Here is a 22,509-nt window from a genome sequence, read left to right on the forward strand (position 1 = left end):
GAAAGTCAGATTGCGTTGCGCAAAAAATATTGTGTCAGTTTAAGCACAGTCTTGTAATAATTTTTCAAAGGAGACGTTTCACTTCCACAAGGAATCTAACCATCTTCCTAGGCAAAAAAAGAGGTGTCATGAAAACCTTGGTGGACAGAGCCAACAAAATCTGCGAGCCGGGCTTACTTACAAGATGAAGTAAATCACTTACGGTCGGCCTTCATGAAAAACGGATAAACCTGCAAGGAAATTGGTCGAGCCCTCCATCAAAGAAGATAAGAAGCCAGAAGTCCAGAGCAACAACTGTCACCAACTGGAAAAGTTTTCCTATCCTTCATTAATAAAGTCACGGACCGTATCGGGAAAGATCTGGCCAAGTATGGGATCGAAACAATCTTCAGACCCACCAAGAAGATTAAGGAATGTTTAAGAACTGCAAAAGATGCCCGACACCCCCTAGCAACACCTGGGGTATACAAAATTCCATGCTGTTGTGGACAAGTATATATTGGAACAACGAAAAGAAGTGTAAACACCCGCTTAGCCGAACATAAAAGAAACTGTCGCTTAGGACACATCGAAAAATCGGCCGTAGCTGAGCATGTTTCTCGAGATGGGAACCACGAAATTAAATTTTATGAGACAAGCGTTCTAGCACGAACATCCCATTATCATGCGCGCATGTATGGAGAAGCAATAGAGATTCACAAATACCATAACAATTTTTAATAGAAAAGAGGAAGTTTTAAAAGCAGGATGACAATCGATTACTCTTAATTGAGAATGATGACGCCTTCCAAAGATAGACATACCGTCGGCATCACGTGACGAATGGCGGTGCCCTCTATGCGCTCTATAAATGCGAGAGTACCTGGAGCCTCAGTGGCAGTAGCCGGACGACCTCAGAAGATGTCTCCCGCAGATGGAGACGAAACGTCAGGTGGAAATTATATACATCGACCGCGGCCTCTTAGCCCGGAAGTTTCAACTGAAGTCAACACCGGCCTGAAAGCCTACATTGTAAGAGTAGGATTAGAAATCAGGAAGCCAGGCAACGACGGCCGGCCGGACAGAAAATACGTGTGTGTGTTTGTCCTTAGGATAATTTAGGTTAGGTAGTGTGTAAGCTTAGCAGTTAAGTCCCATAAGATTTCACACACATTTGAACTTTTTTTTTTTTTTTTTTTTTTTTTTTTGAGAAATTCCAATCTCTGCCGCATTGGGCAATGAAAGAATTCATTGACGGCAAATGAAAATTTGTATCAAGCCGAAGATTCGAACGCAAGTCTCATGCTTACTGGGCATATGCGTTAACTATCTAAGCCATCTTGGCCCTTTTTGATCGGCGCGTGTATGGACTACCCGAGCATACCTCCCTCCTCAATCCAAATTCCCATTTGCCACACACTAGCAAAGTAGCGTCACCTATCCCTTACTCCCCTTTTTGCTCGTCCAAATGGTTCAAACGACTCTGAGCACTATGGGCCGGTCGGTGTGGCCGTGCGGTTCTAGGCGCTTCAGTCTGGAACCGCGTGACCGCTACGGTCGCAGGTTCGAATCCTGCCTCGGGCATGGATGTGTTTGATGTCCTTAGGTTAGTTAGTTATAAGTAGTTCTAAGTTCTAGGGGACTGATGACCTCAGATTTTAAGTCCCATAGTGCTCAGAGCCATTTGAACAATTTTTGAGGACTATGGGACTTAACATCTGAGGTCATCAGTCCCCTAAACCCATCTAATCTAAGGACAAGCACACACACCCATGCCCCAGGCAGGATTCGAACCTGCGACCATAGCAGCAGCGCAGTCCCAGACTAAAGCGCCTGGAACCGCCCTGTCACAGCGGCCGGCTTGCTCGTTCAGTCACGCCAAGTCTCGCACGTAGTCGGACGAAGACTGCTCTGCGCTATTATGCTTCATAGCGCATATACATCAATGTAAGTGGTGTCTGTTCTTTCGGACATGTACGAAAGAGCAGACACTATTTCTGCGTTTCGCCGTAGATGGTTAACGTACCTGAATAGTAAGTGGGAGACCTGGGTTCGAATTCTGGGAACTTTGGTGCAAATATTTATTTGTCACCAATGAATTCTTTGATTTACGGATTGCGGCAGAGATCGGAGATTCTCCTTGCCGAAGAAGTAATTTTTAGGCAGCTTCTTCTAATTTTTCAATCTCAAGTTGTTTAGAAGCTTTCATCTAAGTATAAAATCATAAATATGCACTGGGACAAAACATAAATGTCTTTTGTATAATTTTTTTAAAAAATTGACTCAAGAAACGGTCCATTTAGTTACGTAGGTGATGGACCATCGTTAGAAATAAATATTAAAGAAAAAAAAGTGTAAATATGCTCAGGTATGAAACTTCCTGGCAGATTAAAAGTGTGTGCCGGACCGAGACTCGAACTCGAAACCTTTGCCTTTCGCGGACAAGTGCTCTACCATCTGAGCTACCCAAGCGCGACTTACGCCCCGTCCTCACAGCTTTACTTCCGCCAGTACCTCGTCTCCTACCTTCCAAACTTTACAGAAGCTCTCATGCGAACCTTGCCATGATGTTTCATATCAGCGCACACTCCGCTGCAGAGTGAAAATCCCATTCTGTATGCTCAGGCATATTTGTTATCACCGTAGGTGCCAGCGACAAAAACAATATTGTTCACGATTTGACGAGGATAAGACTACTAGAGTATTTGGGCATCAGGGAGTGTATAAAATTAATAAACTAGAACAATGAGATAATTTTCAAAAACCGGCTGACATGCCACGTTTATTTATGTAGAGGATACAACGTGTGATGCCTGGGATGAGTCGAAAGCTCGGTGCCGGTCTAGTTCTCAATGTTACTCTTGGCAGTCACCACGTGACCATACGCAGCACTGTGATTGGGTGCTGGAATGTATGCTGGAAGTGTACCCTCGTCAGCGATGACTCACCGAAGCGTCACCTGGTCAGTGTTACTCGCTGTGAGAATGGTATGCATGAGATGACGGCGTGTGCTGGCAGCAATACCCGGTGGTATTCGGTATCATACAAGCATATGCCTAGCCACGACTCTGCAGGGAAACGCATTTCTTCTGTACGGGGAACCAAACTACGAAAAATAAAAATTATGATTTAAAAATAAAGCTTCTGCCATTCAATCTGTTGGCCCACTACCCACAGTAGAAGTGTAGCACCTCCCCAACGGAGACTTTATGTTTTCGATTAAAACCAAGTACATTTTTTTTCTTTTAACCGGATATGCGATTAATTACTTTAATACTTGCTTCTATTTTTAAAAGGTTCACCCTTTTAAAAATTTTTCCGTGTTTCCATGAGTAAATAACCTTCTTTAGTTTTTTCCATCATTTAGTGCTATACGAACATAATAAGCTCGTAAGAGAAGAACCGTCACAGTAGCATACTACCAGTATCTCATGACGTCACCATAGACTGTCGAGACAAAGTATCGCAGGAAAAGAGCTCCAAGGGAATCTTTTCGCTCCATGGCAACCAACACCCCGGTTCGTTCTGTACAGAAAGAATCTTCGGGTTACCACATTTTGTCCTGCACTCCTCGCCCTGATTTTTTCTGCCGTGGTACCTTATGACTTTATTCTGCTTCCTCGGAGGAAGAAGTGGTAGAATCATGGAGTGTCGGACATTTCCGTAAGGACGACGAGATGAGTTTGAAATTCGAATGTTTCCTGAACTACCAAAATGCAGTCTTCTACAACTAAAGCCTACGCCTTATCTGTGATTGAGAAAAATTAAAGGAGCGCACTTTGATTTTTTTAGAGTTGATAATCAAGGCCTGATGGACGATATGAGGGAGGAGCGAAAGAATTTTGAGCAATTTACATAGCGTAAATGTCATAGAATTTGAAAATTTTGTCCTTTGCGGTTTCCTAGCAAAGTAATTTGTCTCAGGACATGAATCCCCGAAACTTTACGACACAGAGAGAACTTACCCAGGAAGATTCGATTGTGATGTTTGTCTGGTAGCAGCCTACGGCTTTGAAGGTGCACTCCGGAGTCAATTCGGGCATGAGGCCCTTCAGCTCTACGACGTTCTTGTGGCCCTCGCACGGCTTGATCTGCATGTCCTTCACGGTGTAGCCGTCCTGGAACAACAAAGTAAGCAATCACAACAGCGGAAATGTTCCATTTTACAAAAAGCCTACCTACACTGAAGTTAGCTCCCTCTTTAAAAAAAATCTATTGTAATGTACCAAATTTAGGACCAGATGATTATCTGTACAGCGCTTAAACAAAATATCAGAGGCGATCAGAAGGTTTACGTATGAGGACGTTGCTGCAGCGCACAAGCAACGTAGCGCGACTTCGATGCGGAATACAGAGTGGTCCATTGATCGTGGCTGGGACAAATATCACACGAAATAAGCATCAAACGAAAAAACTACAAACAACGAAACTCGTCTAGCTTGAAGGGGGAAACCAGATGGCGCTATGGTTGGCCCCCTAGATGGTGCTTCCATAGGTCAAACAGATATAAACTCCGTTTTTTTTAAAAAAAGAATCCCCATTTTTTATTATATATTCGTGCGTGTAGTACGTAAAGAAATATGAATGTTTTAGTTGGATCACTTTTTTCACTTTGTTTTAGATGGTACTGTAATACTCACAAACGTATAAGTACGTGGTATCACGTAACATTCCGCCAGTGCGGAATTTGCTTCGTGATACATTACCCGTGTTAAATAGACCATTGCCCAATTGCGAAAAAAGTCGATATCGTGTTGATGTATGGCTATTGTGATCAAAATGCCCAACGGGCGTGTGCTATGTATGCTGCTCGGTATCCTGGACGACACCATCCAAGTGTCCGGACCGTTCGCCGGATAGTTACGTTATTTATGGAAACAGGAATTGTTCAGCCACATGTGAAACGTCAACCACGTCCTGCAACAAACGATGATGCCCAGGTAGGTGTTTTAGCTGCTGTCGCGGCTAATCCGCACATCAACAGCAGACAAATTGCGCTGGAATCGGGAATCTCAAAAGCGTCGGTGTTGAGAATGCTACATCAACATAGATTGCAACCGTAACATATTTCTATGCACCAGGAATTGCATGGAGACGACTCAAACGTCGTGTACAGTTATGCCACTGGATACAAGAGAAATTACGGGACGATGACAGATTTTTTGCACGCGTTCTATTTAGCGACGAAGCGTCAGTCACCAACAGCGGTAACGAAACCGGCATAATATGAACTTCTGGTCCACGGAAAATTCACGATGGCACCGACAAGTGGAACATCAGCGACCTTGGCGGGTTAATGTATAGTGCGGCATTATAGGAGGAAGGATAATTGGCTCCCATTTTATCGATGGCAATCTAAATGGTGCAATGTACGCTGATTTCCTACGTAATGTTCTACGGATGTTACTACAAGATGTTTCCCTGCATAACAGAGTGGCGATGTACTTCCAACATGACGGATGTCCGGCACATATCTCGCGTCCGGTTGAAGAAGCATTGAATAGCAAATTTCATGACAAGTGGATTGGACGTTGAATCACCATACCATGGTCCGCATTTTCACCGGATCTGACTTCCCCTGATTTCTTTCTGTGGGGAAAGTTGAAGGATGTTTGCTATCGTGATCCACCGACAACGCCTGACAACATGCGTCACAGCATTGTCAGTGTATGTGCAAACATTACGGAAGGTGAACTACTCGCTGTTGAGAGGAATGTCGTTTCAAGTATTGTCAAATACATTGAGGTTGGTGAACATCCTTTTGAGCATGTTGTTGTTGTTGTGGTCTTCAGTACTGAGACTGGTTTGCTGCAGCTCTCCATGCAACTCTACCCTGTGCAAGCTTCTTCATCTCCCAGTTCCTACTGCAACCTACATCATTCTGAATCTGCTTAGTGTATTCATGTCTTGGTCTCCCTCTACGATTTTTACCCTCCACGCTGCCCTCCAATACTAAATTGGTGATCCCTTGATGCCTCAGAACATGTACTACCAACCGATCCCTTCTTCTGTTGTGCCACAAACTTCTCTTCTCCCCAATCCTAATCAATACTTCTTCATTAGTTATGCGATCTACCCATCTAATCTTCAGCATTCTTCTGTACCACCACATTTCGAAAGCTTCTATTCTCTTCTTGTCCAAACTATTTATCGTCCATGTTTCACTTCTGTACATGGCTACACTCCATACAAACACTTTCAGAAAAGACTTCCTGACACTTAAATCTATACTCGATGTTAACAAATTTATCTTCATCAGAAACGCTTTCCTTGCCATTGCCAGTCTACATTTTATATCCTCTCTACTTCGACCATCATCAGTTATTTTGCTCCCCAAATAGCAAAACTCCTTTACTACTTTAAGTGTCTCATTTCCATATCTAATTCCCTCAGCATCACCCGACTTAATTCGACTACATTACATTATCCTCGTTTTGCTTTTGTTGAGGTTCATCTCATATACTCCTCTCAAGACACTGTCCATTCCATTCAGCTGCTCTTCCAAGTCCATTTCTGTCTCTGACAGAATTACAATGTCATCGGCGAACCTCAAAGTTTTTATTTCTTCTCCATGAATTTTAACACCTACTCCGAATTTTTCTTTTGTTTCCTTTACTGCTTGCTCAATATACAGATTGAATAACATCGGGGAGAGACTACAGCCCTGTCTCACTCCCTTCCCAACCACTGCTTCCCTTTCATGTCCCTCGACTCTTATAACTGCCATCTGGTTTCTGTACAAATTGTAAATAGCCTTTCGCTCCCTGTATTTTACCCCTGCCACCTTTAGAATTTGAAAGAGAGTATTCCAATCAACATTGTCAAAAGCTTTCTCTAAGTCTACAAATGCTAGAAACGTAGGTTTGCCTTTCCTTAATCTTTCTTCTAAGATAAGTCGTAAGGTCAGTATTGCCTCACGTGTTCAAGTATTGAGCATTCATTGCATTAATGTGGTATTTACAGGTAATCACGCTGTAACAGCATGTGTACTCAGAAATGATAAGTTCACAAAGGTAGATGTATCACGTTGGAACAACCGAAGTAATATGTTCAAACGTACCTACGTTTTGTATTTTAATTTGAAAAATCTACCTCTTACCAACTGTTCGTCTAAAATTGTGAGCTATATGTTTGTAACTTTAGCGCCATCTATCACAGAGCGAAAAAAGTGGTCCAACTAAAACATTCATATTTCTTTACGTACTACACGAATATGTAATAAATAATGTGGGTTCCTATTTAAAACAAACACAGTTGATATCCGTTTGACCTATGACAGCGCCATCTAGCGGTGGAACCAGTGCGCCATCTGGTTTCCCCGTTCAAGCTAGACAAGTTTAGTTCTTTGTAGTTTTTTCGTTTGACGGTTATTTCGTGAGATATTTGGCCCGTTCACGATCAGTGGACCACCCTGTATAAGAAACGACATGTAGGTAAGGGATGAGTGTGTCATTCGTGCCTTTCCGACGTGCGTCCGGTAAGTGCTAAAACGTGAACTATGACAATATTATTACCAAATGCATCCAAACATGACCAACGCGTTGTTATTTGTTTCTTGGCTGCTGAAGAACAGACACCGGTACAAATCCATCAGAGAATGAAGAATGCGTATGGGGCAGTGGTGTCATCCATTGTCTCCTCGTCGCAAGAAGTTCAAGAGCCAGCCATCTCCTGGAAAGGATATGCTCATCCTGTACTTCTTTGATTGGCAGGGTCCATAGCTTATTGGTTTCAAGGAACCTGGTGTCTCCATCACTAGAGAACGGTACCCAAGCGATTATCACGCCTTCGGTCTCTTGAAAAAGACCTTGAAGGGTCGGACGAGAAGGTGCAGCAGTCAGTTATGGATTTCTTCATGCAGTAGGACACGGTGTCTTACCAAACGGGTATCTTTGAACTGGTGCATAGGATGGACGTCTACAGACGATAGGGTGACCTCTGGTGTGCCACTGGGAAGTGTTATGGGAACATTGCTTTTCACAATGTATGTAAATGACCTAGTAGATAGTGTCGGAAGTTCCATGCGGCTTTTCGCGGATGATGCTGTAGTATACAGAGAAGTTGCAGCATTAGAAAATTGGACCGAAATGCAGGAAGATCTGCAGCGGATAGGCATTTGGTGCAGGGAGTGGCAACTGACCCTTAGCATAGACAAATGTAATGTATTGCGAATACATAGAAAGAAGGATCCATTAGTGTATGATTATATGATAGCGGAACAATGGTAGCAGTTACTTCTGTAAAATATGTGGGAGTATGCGTACGGAACGATTTGAAGTGGAATGATCATATAAAATTAATTGTTGGTAAGGCGGGCACCAGGTTGAGATTCATTGGAAGAGTCCTCAGAAAATATAGTCCATCAACAAAGGAGGTGGCTTACAAAACACTCGTTCGACCTATACTTTAGTGCTCATCAGTGTGGGATCCGTACCAGATCGGGTTGACGGAGGAGATAGAGAAGATCCAAAGAAGAGCGGCGCGTTTCGTCACAGGGTTATTTGGTAAGCGTGATAGCGTTACGGAGATGTTTAGCAAAGTGGCAGACTCTGCAAGAGAGGCGCTCTGCATTGCGGTGTAGCTTGCTCTCCAGGTTTCGAGAGGGTGTGTTTCTGGATGAAGTATCGAATATATCGCTTCCTCCTACTTATACCTGCCGAGGAGATCACGAATGTAAAATTAGAGAGATTAGAGCGCCCACGGAGGCTTTCAGACAGTCGTTCTTCCCGCGAACCATACGCGACCGGAAAAGGAAAGGGAGGTAATGACAGTGGCACGTAAAGTGCCCTCCGCCACACACCGCTGGGTGGATTGCGGCGTATAAATGTAGATGTAGATATAGATGAGGGAGGATTGCCTTAATGGTTACGGCGATTTTGCGTGATTGGGATACCTATTCTGGATCGTGTGGAAAAAATTAAGCCTATAAATATCGATACTTTTTGGAAAATATCGATATATTGTTATTTTATCTACAGTCCTAGTTCCCTGCTATAACGAAGGATAGAAGATATTTCTTGAGATTATTTCATGGAGTGACTCTACATTTGGAAAGATGTGATATGGATAGAGTTTATACTTTCTGCAAGCGCCAGCTGTGAATTACTGTAGTGTAGAGATTGCATTTTACTCAACAATAGATGTCCTTTGACATGCATTGCAAAATTATCATTCATGTGTTTAGAATTTTGATATTTGTTGTGCATCATCTACATTTCAGTTAAAAGTATTTCATAAGAAAAGTAGAGGGTAAATTTCGTAACTTACGTACTGTTTGTCTGAAACAGTTTTCATTGTTTATGATAATGCCATAGGAAGACCACAGTTTTCAAAGTTAATGTGTTTCATTTTCATTATGAAAAAAAAACATAGTACTATCTCTATTTGAAGCAACCTTTTTATTCATTTGCCAACATTTCTCGACTCACTTTGAAGGTAAATCGTAACAGAAGTGTATGTCATCACTTGCACTATTGCGTGGGTAGCTAGATGCAGTTTTTGATAACAAAATAATTCCTTTTGGAAAGTAGCTACGAATGAGGTGTAAGTCTATCTGCCGCCCAATGCTTTCTTACAGGGATATGAAGCTGTGATTTATTATGTAGAAATAGAGCTGTCCATAGTGCAGACAAGAATCAGTCGCAGAGCCAAAACGAACTTTGTGATGTTGAGTTACGAAACTGTATTGATTTGTAAATATTTAGTAAAATTGGAGAGTTTTTTTTTTTTTTTTTTTTTTTTTTTTTTTTTTTTTTTTTTACAAGACGCGGATTCATTGGGCGATAGTTAGTTGACGTGTTGTAATTATTTCATGAGGGAGTCATTCTGTGTATCACTGATAGTTATTCTTTCTATTAAACTTGATTTACAGATTATCAGATTCAGTTTCGAGTAATTTGCATCACACACATCAAATGAAACACAGTAAATATTCATATTCCAGTGTAGTGTAGATGCACACCAATCATTATACAGAAACAAACTGAAATGCAGCAGGCAAATTTGCATTCCTTTTCCATTAATTTTTATATTAACTAATTTAAAGAATGGGAGTGATGGTATATGCGTAAGGAAATATTTATTTAAGATCACAGTGACTGGTAGTATGGTGCCCTATGAAATTCCCTTTCTTTAAAATGGTGAAGCATTGTTTTCTGAATGTTTAGGGTATGTGAGAAGACGCAACGCGCTGGAGCTGAGATGGGGGAACAAGAAATGTTATGACGAATGTTCCTTTGTGGGGTGACAAAAGGACAGGCATTGACTTTGTGGAGCTGCGACTGCCGTGGCGTCCCAGGGAGCCACTAAGCATTGTCTGCTTTACAACTTTGGCCAGTGGGCAGCCGGGATGTGGAGAAGCGCTACAAGCTGCTGCTTTGCAGAAGGGCTTTGTAGACACTTGTCGGCCGTTTTCGAAAACACGAGATGCACAAAATAATGTGCTAGCTTAATTCCACAGCTTCATAAGAAGTTTATGCTAACCATTAAAAGTGGCACTGCTGATCTAGTTCTTCAGTTCTGCAATTGTTGAACACGAAACGTTACAACAAATAATTTTGATGCCAGGTGGAACATTATGATCTCTGTAGGAAAACAGTAGATATATTAAGATTGATCTTGCTGTTTAAGACTTTCCCAACATAGTAACTGCTTCCTTTGTTCTCAGGCGTCGTAACCGATAATGATGTGGAAGCTGCACAATATTTTGATGAGACAGCTGCTCGTCATCTTCAGGGAATGACTGATGTATTGCTGTTTTTTTTCTTTATTGTATTTTCATTTCCCTGACCCACACAGGCAGGGGAGGGCTGGCAGCGGCACAATCCACCGCTCTTCAGCCAAAGGGCTTTACAAATGCAGAAGGTGAGCTCCTACATAAAAGGGGGATAAAAAAGAGGAACATAAAAAACACTTTAAATGGAGATGATGGGAGTTAAAATACACACTAATATGGGGACAAACACTGGGGGATACTTAAAAAGTCGACATAAAGTTAAAAAGAACAGAGCTAGTAGTGCACTTAAAATCACTGGAGGCAAAAACAAGTTAAAAGTCGGCCACAGTATAAAAAGCACACACAACACAAACACAGCACACTTGATAATGAATAAAAACCTGGGAGGATCTGCCAGGCGTGGGGGGGGGGGGGGGGAGGCAAGGAAAAAGGAGGCGAGAAGGAGGGAAGAGAAAGGGCGATGAGGTGGGAGCGTGCCAAAGGAGGGCAGGGGAGGGAAGGGACAGGAGAAGAAAACAGCTGAGGAAAGGGTGCAGGGACTCAGGGAGGGAAGGAGGAAAATCCACTCTGGGAGAAGGAGGGGAGAAGAAGAAGGGGGGCCCTGGGGATTGGAGGGGGGACAAGGCTAGGTTATAGTAGAAAGGAAGGGTATATGTCACATCGAAGTTCAACATGCGGGAGGAGGAGGTGCTGGAAATTGCCCTGATGAAGGAGATGGTGTGGAGGTGGAGAGAGGGAGGATTACAGCGATAGAGGCGTGGCGACGGGAGGGGGGGTGGAGAGGTCGTAGTGCTGCAAAGGCTCGCCAATATACAGGGTGTTACAAAAAGGTACAGACAAACTTTTAGGAAACGTTCCTCACACACAAATAAAGAAAAGATGTTATGTGGACATGTGTCCAGAAACACTTAATTTCCATGTTAGAGCTCATTTTAGTTTCGTCAGTATGTACTGTACTTCCTCGATTCACCGCCAGTTGGCCCAATTGAAGGAAGGTAATGTTGACTTCGGTGCTTGTGTTGACATGCGACTCATTGCTCTACAGTACTAGCATCAAGCACATCAGTACGTAGCATCAACAGGTTAGTGTTCATCACGAACGTGGTTTTGCAGTCAGTGCAATGTTTACAAATGCGGAGCTGGCAGATGCCCATTTGATGTATGGATTAGCACGGGGCAATAGCCGTGGCACGGTACGTTTGTATCGAGACAGATTTCCAGAACGAAGGTGTCCCGACAGGAAGACATTCGAAGCTCTTAGGGAGCACGGAACATTCCAGCCTATGACTAACGACTGGGGAAGACCTAGAACGAAGAGGACACCTGAAATGGAGGAGGTAATTCGCCTTGCAGTTGACGATAACCCTAAAGTCAGCGTCAGAGAAGTTGTTGCTGTAAAAGGCTGTCAGTGTATGGAGAGTGCTACGGATGAACCAGTTGTTTCCGTACCATGTACAGCGTGTGCAGGCACTATCAGTAGCTGATTGGCCTCCACGGGTACACTTCTTCGAATGGTTCATCCAACAATGTGTCAATCCTCATTTCAGTGCAAATGTTCTCTTTACGGATGAGGCTTCATTTCAACGTGATCAAATTGTAAATTTTCACAGTCAACATGCGCGGGCTGACGAGAATCCGCACGCAGTTGTGCAATCACGTCATCAACACAGATTTTCTGTGAACATTTGGGCAGTCATTGTTGGCCATGTTCTTCCACGTACACTCAATGGAGCACGTTATCATTATTTCATACGGGGCACTCTACCTATGCTGCTAGAACATGTGCCTTTACAAGTACGACACAACATGTGGTTCATGCACGATGGAGCTCCTGTACATTTCAGTCGAAGTGTTCGTACGCTTCTCAACAACAGATTCGGTGACCGATGGATTGGTAGAGGCGGACCAATATCATGGCCTCCACGCTCTCCTGATCTCAACCCTCTTGAGTTTCATTTATGGGGGCATTTGAAAGCTGTTGTCTACGCAACCCCGGTACCAAATGTAGAGACTCTTGGTGCTCGTATTGTGGACGGCTTTCATACAATACGCCGTTCTCCAGGGCTGCGTCAGCGCATTAGGGATTCCATGCGACGGAGGGTGGATGCATGTATCCTCGCTAACGGAGGATATTTTGAACATTTCCTGTAAAAAAGTGTTTGAAGTCACGCTGGTACGTTCTGTTGCTGTGTGTTTCCTTTCCATGATTAATGTGATTTGAAGAGAAGTAATAAAATGAGCTCTAACACGGAAAGTAGCGTTTCCGGACACATGTCCACATAACATATCTTCTTTCTTTGTGTGTGAGGAATGTTTCCTGAAAGTTTGGCCGTACCTTTTTGTAACACCCTGTATACGCTGGCTTGCTAGAGATGCGCACGCGCCAAGGGTCAACGCTGTATCATCATCGTAGACGAATCATAGAGCACGGCGACCTAAAGTGCCTCCTGCCTTACAAACTGGCGAAGGGCTTCTCATTCGAAACGCGAGAAAAGCGCGGCCGCGAATAGCTGCAGAGCAAGCGTGCGGGCACAGTGTTGGCGCCCAGTTTAAGTGTGCGGTCTTTGATTCTCCGTCGGTGTTGGATTCCTTCGACTGCGGCCGACGATGCCTTAGTACCGTGATTGCTGGTTCCCATGCCTTGCTCAGTTGAAATCCTGTGTCTCTATTGATCAGGTCCTTACTTATACGAATTTCGACTGCTTCTGTAATGATGGAATCCCAGTACGTGGAAGTGGACGAAAAGATCTTTGTCTCTCCGTAGTTCAAGCTGTGTCCCGCTTGAAGACAGTGTTCAGTCACAGCAGACTTTTCTGGCTGACCTAGTCTGGTGTGACATCTGTGTTCAGCATATATATCCTTAATAGTGCGACACGTCTGGCCAACGTATGATTCCCCATACTGGCAGAGCTTTTACATATCCCTGGTCTCCTTAGACCGAGGTCCTCTTTAGAAGAGCCCAGCGTAGTTTGCACTCGTGCTGGAGGGCGGAAAACACATTTTATTTGGTGTTTTGTGAATGGCCTGCCAAAGTGGTGACCTATAGCCGTTTGACTTAACAAGGCGAATAATGCACATTTAACGGAGTATACTAATTTTACATATACAAACTGTACTGTTTAAATATGTTTAAATTTCATAATTAATCGTTTAACATTGCGGGGAATAAATAAAAATGGAAAAAAAAATGATGGAGTCAGCGGAGTCGTACCTGAGCCAAGGAATTGCTACTTGGTGCGCTTGACCACTTGCGTAATACGCCTTTACAAGACTGTTGCTCAAAAATTCCTCATACTCTACACATAAATCATTGGAGAGTATTTTACCTTTTCCTACGACCCAGACAGGCGAAATATTCTAGGGACATGAAAGGTGCATTTACTTGCTTCTATTCACATTGTCTGTGCCAAATCACTAACCCTCATCCCACACCCTGCTTTTGTTGGATTTTCGTTTGGAGTAGATTTACCTAACTTATTAAATCGCACTTCCTCTTACGAATCTCTACTGGAAAAGGGCCTCCTTAGCAGATCATTCGCAGAAACTAGATTTCTTCATGTACTCTCGTTTTCCACCACAATCTAAAGCCTTTTATTGCAAGGGTAATAATCGTAACTAAATTGAAGATATTAATTTTATACACATAAACTGAATGTTTAAATATATCTAGATTTTATAATAAATTGTTTAGCTATTGGAGGAATAAAATAAAATGGAAAAAGAAAGTGTAAGCAGCAGCAACAACTGAATCCGAGCCAATGAACTGCCAGTGAGTGTGCTTAATCACTCAGCCGCAGTGATATTAAAGCAACTGCTCCTCAGAACATTTCATACTCTACGCTTGCACAATACGTCACACAAAATTAAAAAAAAATACTGACCTGGTGCTGTGAACAACACAGCAGTCAAAGTGCCGAAAGGGATGGCGCCACAGCAGAGTATATGCTGTTGAAATGAGACACATGTGTCTCTTCTTTGAAATGATCGTAGGGTGGCCGACCGTCATGTCAGCACTCGACACTGACTTTCAGTTACCGTAGAGACACCGCTACGAAACGTGTTTTCGTCTATTTTATTTGCGTACTAGCATGCATTCAAAGAGCAATGGCGTAGTTTTAGTTTGATTTCTGACTTCCAGTCGAAGAGAAGCGCATAATTTTCGTGCGATATTTAGAGTTTGCTATAGCAGAGTGGCACACAGTAACCGCCCACCACTGTGCACTACAGCAACTGCCATTTGTTGTAATGTTGTGTAATAGAGGTAACTTATAACATCCTCGTCATAATGCATGTAATTCATAACATCAAGAACGCCTGGGCAGATGTAACAGATGGTCCGATGCCATCAAATATTGCCAAGCTACATAAATAAACTAAGACAGAAACCACACCTACTAACCATCCATCAGAAAGCCCACTATAGACCAAAACTTCTAACCTGCAGAACTTATGCACTGCATCCTCTAACACAGACTGTAGTGTTCTGCGGTCGGCAGGACAAAACGAACTATCACGTTTGAACACATTTTATTATAACTAAAACGCCTCCTTGGCGTGTACTAATTTCCAACCGCAAAAGCAACAAGAAGCATAACAATTCTTGTGGTGGAAAACACCATTTAAGAATACAAGACAATGAAAAGAAAATAATAACCAAGATACTGCTGTACACAATTACAAAGACACAACTTTCTACCCAATGCTACATCGAGTGTATACTATGCTAGAGCCGGCATAGGTATTGGTCGCAACTGTCCTAGGTACACATTGCTGGTCTGATTGCTGGCGTGCTTACAACGCCGATTCGGCGGACTGCTACACGTAGTCACATTAGTTCTAATTGATTGATCTCTGTCGCCTGGCTTCTCACGAAGTATTTCCGTGTTTATGCGGAAAGTCTGTTGTTGTTTACATCCACTGGCGATGTTTCGATCTGAGCTCTTGAAAGGACAGCAGCTCACCTTGCTTTTCTGTTGTGCTGGCCCTCTAACTGACAAGGGGCCGCTACGACATAGACTACAGCCACATGGCCATAATTCAACCAGCGCACTCTTGTGCCGATGACTCCTAGATTTCCACTCCTCCAAACTTTTACCATGTCCTCAAATTTCTCTAACACCATGTGCTCTTCGCCTTGCTTTCTGTATCCACCCGTCCCCTCCCACTATGATCCTGCATGGACTTACATCAACTGGTCAAGGGTATCTAGACACCTGTTAGTGGACATTAGTATGAGCTGTGTCCACCCTTCGGCCTTTTGATAGGTTAGACTCTGTTGGGGACACTTCCAGTGGGATGTCTGAATGTCTGTGGAGGAATGGCAGCCCATTCTTCCTCAACAGCCGAAACCAGAGACGATAGTAATCTCGAACGCAGTGGTCTGGAGCGAAGTCAGCGTTCTAACTCATCCAAAAGGTCGGCTCAGGTCGGGATTCTGGTCAAGCCAGTCCATGTCAGGAATGTTATTGTCTGCATGACACTGCCTCATAATTCCTGTTCTATGACAGGATACACAACCAGGATCTCCGAAATGTTCCTGTACTGTAAGCATTACAAAGCGCTATAAAAATGTTCTCATCTTCCGGCGTTTTGCGTTTCTTAAGTGCATGAAGGAGACCACACCTCCCATACAGTAACACCCTCTCATGACATTACAAAAGGTGACAGGTAATGGCCTCCAGGGATTCACCAAGCCCAAACCCTTCCATCGAATTGACACAAGGTGATTCACTGACACAAGGTGATTCATTACTCCCAGCCTTTTGCAGTCATCCGTTGTCCAGTGGCACCGCTCTATGCATCACCACAAGTGTCGCCTAACATTGTTTACGGAAATATGTGACTTATGAGGAGCTGCAACACCGTTCCACCCCACCCCATTCTTTTTAACTACTGCACGGTCATTGTGCAAGCTGGACTGCCAGTAACACTTTGGAACTCACGTTGCCATAGATGCATACACAAAATAGGTGACACGTTTCTGTTGATCCATGGTCCATTCTCGATGGTCCTGTGCCCTACAGTCATATTTGACTATGTTGGTGGGTGTAGATTGGAATTGGTAATCGTCGGTCGCTGAGGATCTCCACGGTTAACAATGTCTGCTAAGTAGTGTGCTGAATCACTTGTGCCTGCATCAGCATTGATACTGAACCAGAATCAAAGCTCTTGAAGGGAAGTTAGCGACCGTTGTGGCTGAGCGGTTCTAGGCGCTTCATTCCAGAACCGCCCTGCTGCTATGGTCGCACGTTCGAATCATGCCTCGGGCATATATGTGTGTGGTGTCCTTACGTTAATTAGGTTTAAGTAGTTCTAAGTCTAGGAGACTGATGACCTCAGTTGTTAAGTCCCATAGTGCTTAGAGCCATTTTCTGAAGGGAAGTCGGAAGCTCACCTAGCTTGTCTGTTGCGCGGGCCCTCTAACTGATAAGGAGTCGCTACGACATAGACTACACGGCCGTAGGCATGGCCATAATTCGACCAGCCCACTCTTATGCAAGTGACTCCTAGATATCCACTCCTCCAAAATTTTACCATGTCCTCAAATTTCTCTAACACCATGTGCTCTTCGCCTTGCTTTCTGTATCCACCCATCCTCTCCCACTATGATCCTGTATGAATTTACACTAATTGATCTAACGTATCCAGACACCTGTTAGTGGACATTAGTATGAACTGTGTCCAACCTTCGCCCTTTTGATGAGTTAGACTCTGATGGGGACACTTCCATGGGCTTTCAGAATATCTGTGGAGGAATGGTCACCCATTCGTCCTCGACAGCCGAAACCAGAGAAGATTCTTTCTTCCCATTACTCCGTTTTTAATTTCCACATCAAAACGTATTCGACTTTGTGAAAGTGAAAACAGCTTAGTAAGGAATTTTACAAGGCGTTACACTAACAATGAATTAAAGAGTTTCCTTGTTCTGTATAGTATTTTCAGGAAGTTTGTCTCCAGATTACATGTCACTGGACACCAGATTATCAAAAAGATTTTGAGGCAATCGAAACAGAGGTAAGTTAAAGTAGTATGTTGTATTATCAAGAGATGACAAAAGATGATTTTTATTTGGCGACAAGTGCGTTAAATGTTGGAATCAGAGCTTAATAATTCCGAGTCCAGTCTGACACAAGAACCAGGAATCGAAGGTTTACAAGATTGGATCCACACCCAAGCATTCCTAGTGCAAAAGCTTATTCTGTGGGGGAAGTTAAAACTTTAGCAATAACTTGGGCGCCTAAGCGTATTAATTTTTATGCTTTTGGGCAACACAGAAACATTTATAATGAAGATAAAGCTCTTGTTTTTTTTGTTGAACTATAAATTATTATATGCCAGAACCACGAGTTTGCCATTATCTGACCAAGAGCGTAGTTTTAAAATAGTTTATGTTAAAGGAGAAGAAATCATCACAAACTTTCTTCATTGCCGCAGGTGTACTAGAAGGAGTTCCATTAAATACAGAAGCAAATTATTTTACCAAAATTTTGTTAATCAATAAGCGAGTTACTACAGGTATAAAGATGGAGATATGTGAAATTATGGCCTGAATACAGGTTTCACGTGCCCAGTGGCTATCCATAAAAAAAGGGCGCAAGAACAAAGTGAGCAAAAGCTTGGCATGCGCTAGATGCCTCAAAAAATGTTTCATTTTACAAATGTAATGATAAATTAACAAGTATTTAGTGCGAATTTCTGAAGAATCTGAAGAAATTTAGAAGATGTATTTTGCATTGAAGGGAGGAGGGAATATGAAATATGCCCTAAAATGATATGAATATTGCAAGTTTCATAACCTGTAGTGCAGAGTTCAGCGAGTACTGAGAAAGTCAGAAAACAAAGTTGTCCAGCAGAAAGACAAGTGACAAATGAAATCTGATATTACTGACTAAGAAGCCAAAGTTTTGGGCATTGACATCCGTGTACATGTTCCACATGGAAAGACCTTCATTAGAGATATTGTTGCACTATATGATGTTTTCATGAAGTATTGTAAAGAGTAGACACAGAAAAGCAGTACCTGCTCATCCATAGGATAGTCCATATTTATTTATTGCTTATTTAGCCTAACCAGAAGAGGGCCTTAAGGTCGCTCTTGCATCTGATTAGGAGCAACACAGACCAAAGACATTAAAAACATTGCCAACAACAATAATAACAGTAATTATGCGAATGGGTGGTGCTGGCCTTTCGGATGTATCTCAAAAAAGAGGCACCATGCCGAATCTGCAGCTGTGATGCACATTATTTTGATTGAAGATGGAGGGAGGAGAAAGCAAAAGGAAGGGGAGGAACTGATGGTATCAGCTGCATCAGGACTTTACATGGAATCAGCAGCAATAAGTCAAAATGTATGCCAAACGAGGACTTAATAGTCAGTTTCATCAAGCACTGCACTACCCAGACATAGTGTTAATCACAAATGTGCAGACTATCTTATCATATTCCTCAGAGAGGTTGGTTGTGGATTCATTGCCCATAGAGGCGTATAAAATATCTGAATACGTGGCATTTGTTCTTTTGGACATGCCCTAAATCTAAAATTAGTACGGAAGGAGAACATGTCCAGTTTTTTTTTTTTTGTCATCAGTCTACTGACTGGTTTGATGCGGCCCGCCACGAATTCCTTTTCTGTGCTAACCTCTTCATCTCAGAGTAGCACTTGCAACCTACGTCCTCAATTATTTGCTTGACGTATTCCAGTCTCTGGTTTCCTCTACAGTTTTTTCCCCCTACAGTTCCCTCTAGTACCATGGAAGTCATTCCCTCTTAGCAGATGTCCTATCATCCTGTCCCTTCTCCTTATCAGTGTTTTCCACATATTCCTTTCCTCTCCGATGGCCAGGTAGAGTGGATAAATGGTGGTGCTAGGTGTGGGTCAGTCGAGGAACATGCCGAGATAGTCTACACAGTGGTGGTTAACATTGTGTCCAGATGGTGCAGTAGGTAATGAAACTGTCTAGTATGCAGGAGATCCCGGGTTCAAAAATCGGTTCAGCACTCATTTTGACTGATCGCCACTGATTCTACATAAAGTCCTAATGCAGTTGATATCACCAGTCCCTTCTCTTCCCGTCCCTTTCTGACCCCCCCCCCCCTCCACCTTCAGTGTACATAATAACAGTAATAATGATAATAATCAATCATATTAACAGATGTCAATTCACCTGCACACAGCGACAAAATTTCTTGAAGGGAAACAATAGCCACCAAATTTTGATATCAAAATTCCATACAGTTGCAAACCCAGCAGCAAGACTATTCTGCGAGTTAAACAAATTTATGTGTTTATAGATATCTGAGAGGCAAAGTCTCTTGCTTATCTTGGAGAATTTGAGCACATAATTAATCAGCTCCCACAATCGTCATCCAAGTTTATCCTATTCTAATTGGTGTTTGAGAAGAAGGAAGACAATAAGCAGACACAGCTATGACGCCGAGCCGAGCCGACACGACGGGTAGCAGTGCAGCAGCAGCACTTGTCTGATAAACTGTAAATTAATTTAGTCTTTGTTTTTTGTTCATGTGTGTCTCCAAAGAAGTGGACTGTATGAGTGTATTTCACTGTGTAGACTAGTGGTTAGAAAATTAATCGTAGTTTTTGTTTTGCATAAGTCTTGTGAATATCCTTGTGCAGGACAGCTTCCTAGAGTAAATTTTCCCGTCACCAGAAACCCTGTCACGCCACTAAGTTTTAATCGTGTGATAGTAGGCAGCACACAGTTTATATCAGTGCATTCTAGTTTGAATATTTGTCTCGTGCAGTAACTTGTCAGCAAACAGGTTTTCAAATAACAGGTCTCTATACATACATAACTTCAGTAGAGCAATTTATTTCTGCATAATAGCTTGCGGTCTCATCGTGCAGTGAGAAATCTGCACAGCAACTTTTAGTGTTACTTTATTCTCCTTTGGTGTATTTTCAAACTCTGTAGTACCATTTGAGGCCCTGTATCTAATTTATATACAGTAAGATATGGTTAGGGACTGTGCTTGTTGTGAGCGGACACAAGGAGAGTTGGCTGCTGTCCGAAAACAGCTGGAAGCTGCGTTGGCTACTGTCGACAAGCTTCTAGCTAATGCTCAAAGTTGCGGTGATGTTGGGGCGTCAATGACGAGACCTGCACCACCTTTGGTGCCACTGGAATCCCCTGGTGACCCAGACGACGCTGCACCTTGTGATAGGCAAAATCTGACCGGTCCGTCCTCCAGAGTGGATGGCAGACAATGGTGGGTTCGCGTGTCGCTGGGCGGAAGGCGAAAGAGGGAGCAGGCCGTGCGGCTGGCTCCCTACGTCTTGGGAACAGGTCCGTGGTGCTACCCAGTGTTGATGATAACTCTGAGCCAGCACGAGATGCCCCTCCTGTTGGGCCAGTGGTCGATTTTCCTGCCCAGTCCGGGCAAGTACAGAGGGTGGGTATGCTAATCATGTTAGGCAGGCGATGGAGCTCCTCAGGGAATAGCAGGCAAGGCGAGAAAGAATTCAGTGTGCATTTTATATGTTTGCTGGAAGGTCTCATCCCTGATGTGGAGGAGACCCTACAGTCAGCTATCGAGCGCACTGGATGCAACCGGCTGCATATAGTGACACATGTCGGCGCGAATCATGCCTGCCGCTTGGGTTCTGAGGCCATCCTCGGTTCCTTTCGGTGGTTGGCTGGTATGGCGAAGGCAACTAGCAACGCACGTGGGGTGCAGGCTAAGGTGTCTATTTGTAGCATCGTACCCAGGCTTGATCCCGGTTCTCTGGTTTGGAGCAGAGTGGAAGATCTAAACCAGAGGCTTAGACGGCTCTGAGAATTTCTCGAGCTCTGCTGTTGGGTGCAGAATTGTAGGGTTCCCCTTAATTGGTCAGACGTGCACTACACGCAGGAAGCGGCTAGTAGCGCAGCGGAGTACGTGTGGCTTACACATGAGGCTTTTTTAAAAGTTAGAAAGTCCCTCCCTTCGGAGCAAAGACGATTTGCCTGTTAAATCAGCGACTTCAGAGAATATTGGTTCTCGGAGATCAGAGATAGATTAATACGAGTATGCTGGTAGTAAACTGCAGGAGTATCCAAGGAGAGGTCCTAGAATTAGCGTAGGTTACTGAAGGTTATAATGCACAGACAGTATTGGGAACAGAAAGCTGGTTGAAACCAGACGTCAATGACAACGAAATTCTAAGTTCAGACGGGAATGTTAATTGTAAGGATAGGTTAGTCGCCAATGGTGGCGGCTTGTTTATTGCAGTAAAATAATCGATAAAATCTAGCGAGGTTATCAGAGATTCTGAATGTGAATTAATCTGGGTGAAACTGAGTGTCAAATAACGGTCAAAAGTGGTGATCGATGCTTTTATAGACCACCTGGGTCAGGATCTGTAGTTGTAGAGCGTTCCTGACAGAACTTGCAGAAATAATTAGTGATTTTCCTGATCATGTCGTTGTAATAGGAGGTGACTTCAAATTGTCGGGTATAGATTGGGAGCGTTATGCCATAAAAACTGGTGCCAAAGACATGCAATCGTGTCACATTGTTCTGGATGTCTTGTCTGAAAATGTCCTTGAGCAGATAGTTAATGTCTTAGAACTCCTGGCAACAAACAGACCTGAACTTATCGAATCAATTAACATAGAGGAAGGTATCAATGATCATAAGGCTGTGAGAGCATCTATAACGACGGGCCTACAAGGAATATTAAGAAGGGTAGGAAGATATATTTGCTCGGCAAGGGTGACAGGATGCAAATTTCGGAATATCTCAGCAGCCAGCCCAAATATTCGGATATGAGGACGAATATGTGCAGAAAAAAT

The 22,509-nt window shown here is 43.2% G+C and overlaps 1 protein-coding gene across 1 annotated transcript in view; it reads right to left on the minus strand.

The window, feature by feature from the left end:
* The window catches only part of LOC126281464 (uncharacterized), a 115,391-nt gene that overhangs the window by 63,334 nt on the left and 29,548 nt on the right, over positions 1 to 22,509 (minus strand). Inside the window, exon 2 of the mRNA XM_049980456.1 lies at positions 3,945 to 4,097. Within this exon, the coding sequence (XP_049836413.1) occupies positions 3,945 to 4,097 (153 nt within the window). The remainder of the gene's footprint in view (positions 1 to 3,944; positions 4,098 to 22,509) is intronic.

The sequence above is a fragment of the Schistocerca gregaria genome, chromosome 7 (genome assembly GCF_023897955.1).
Source record: "Schistocerca gregaria isolate iqSchGreg1 chromosome 7, iqSchGreg1.2, whole genome shotgun sequence".
Classification (NCBI taxonomy): domain Eukaryota; kingdom Metazoa; phylum Arthropoda; class Insecta; order Orthoptera; family Acrididae; genus Schistocerca; species Schistocerca gregaria.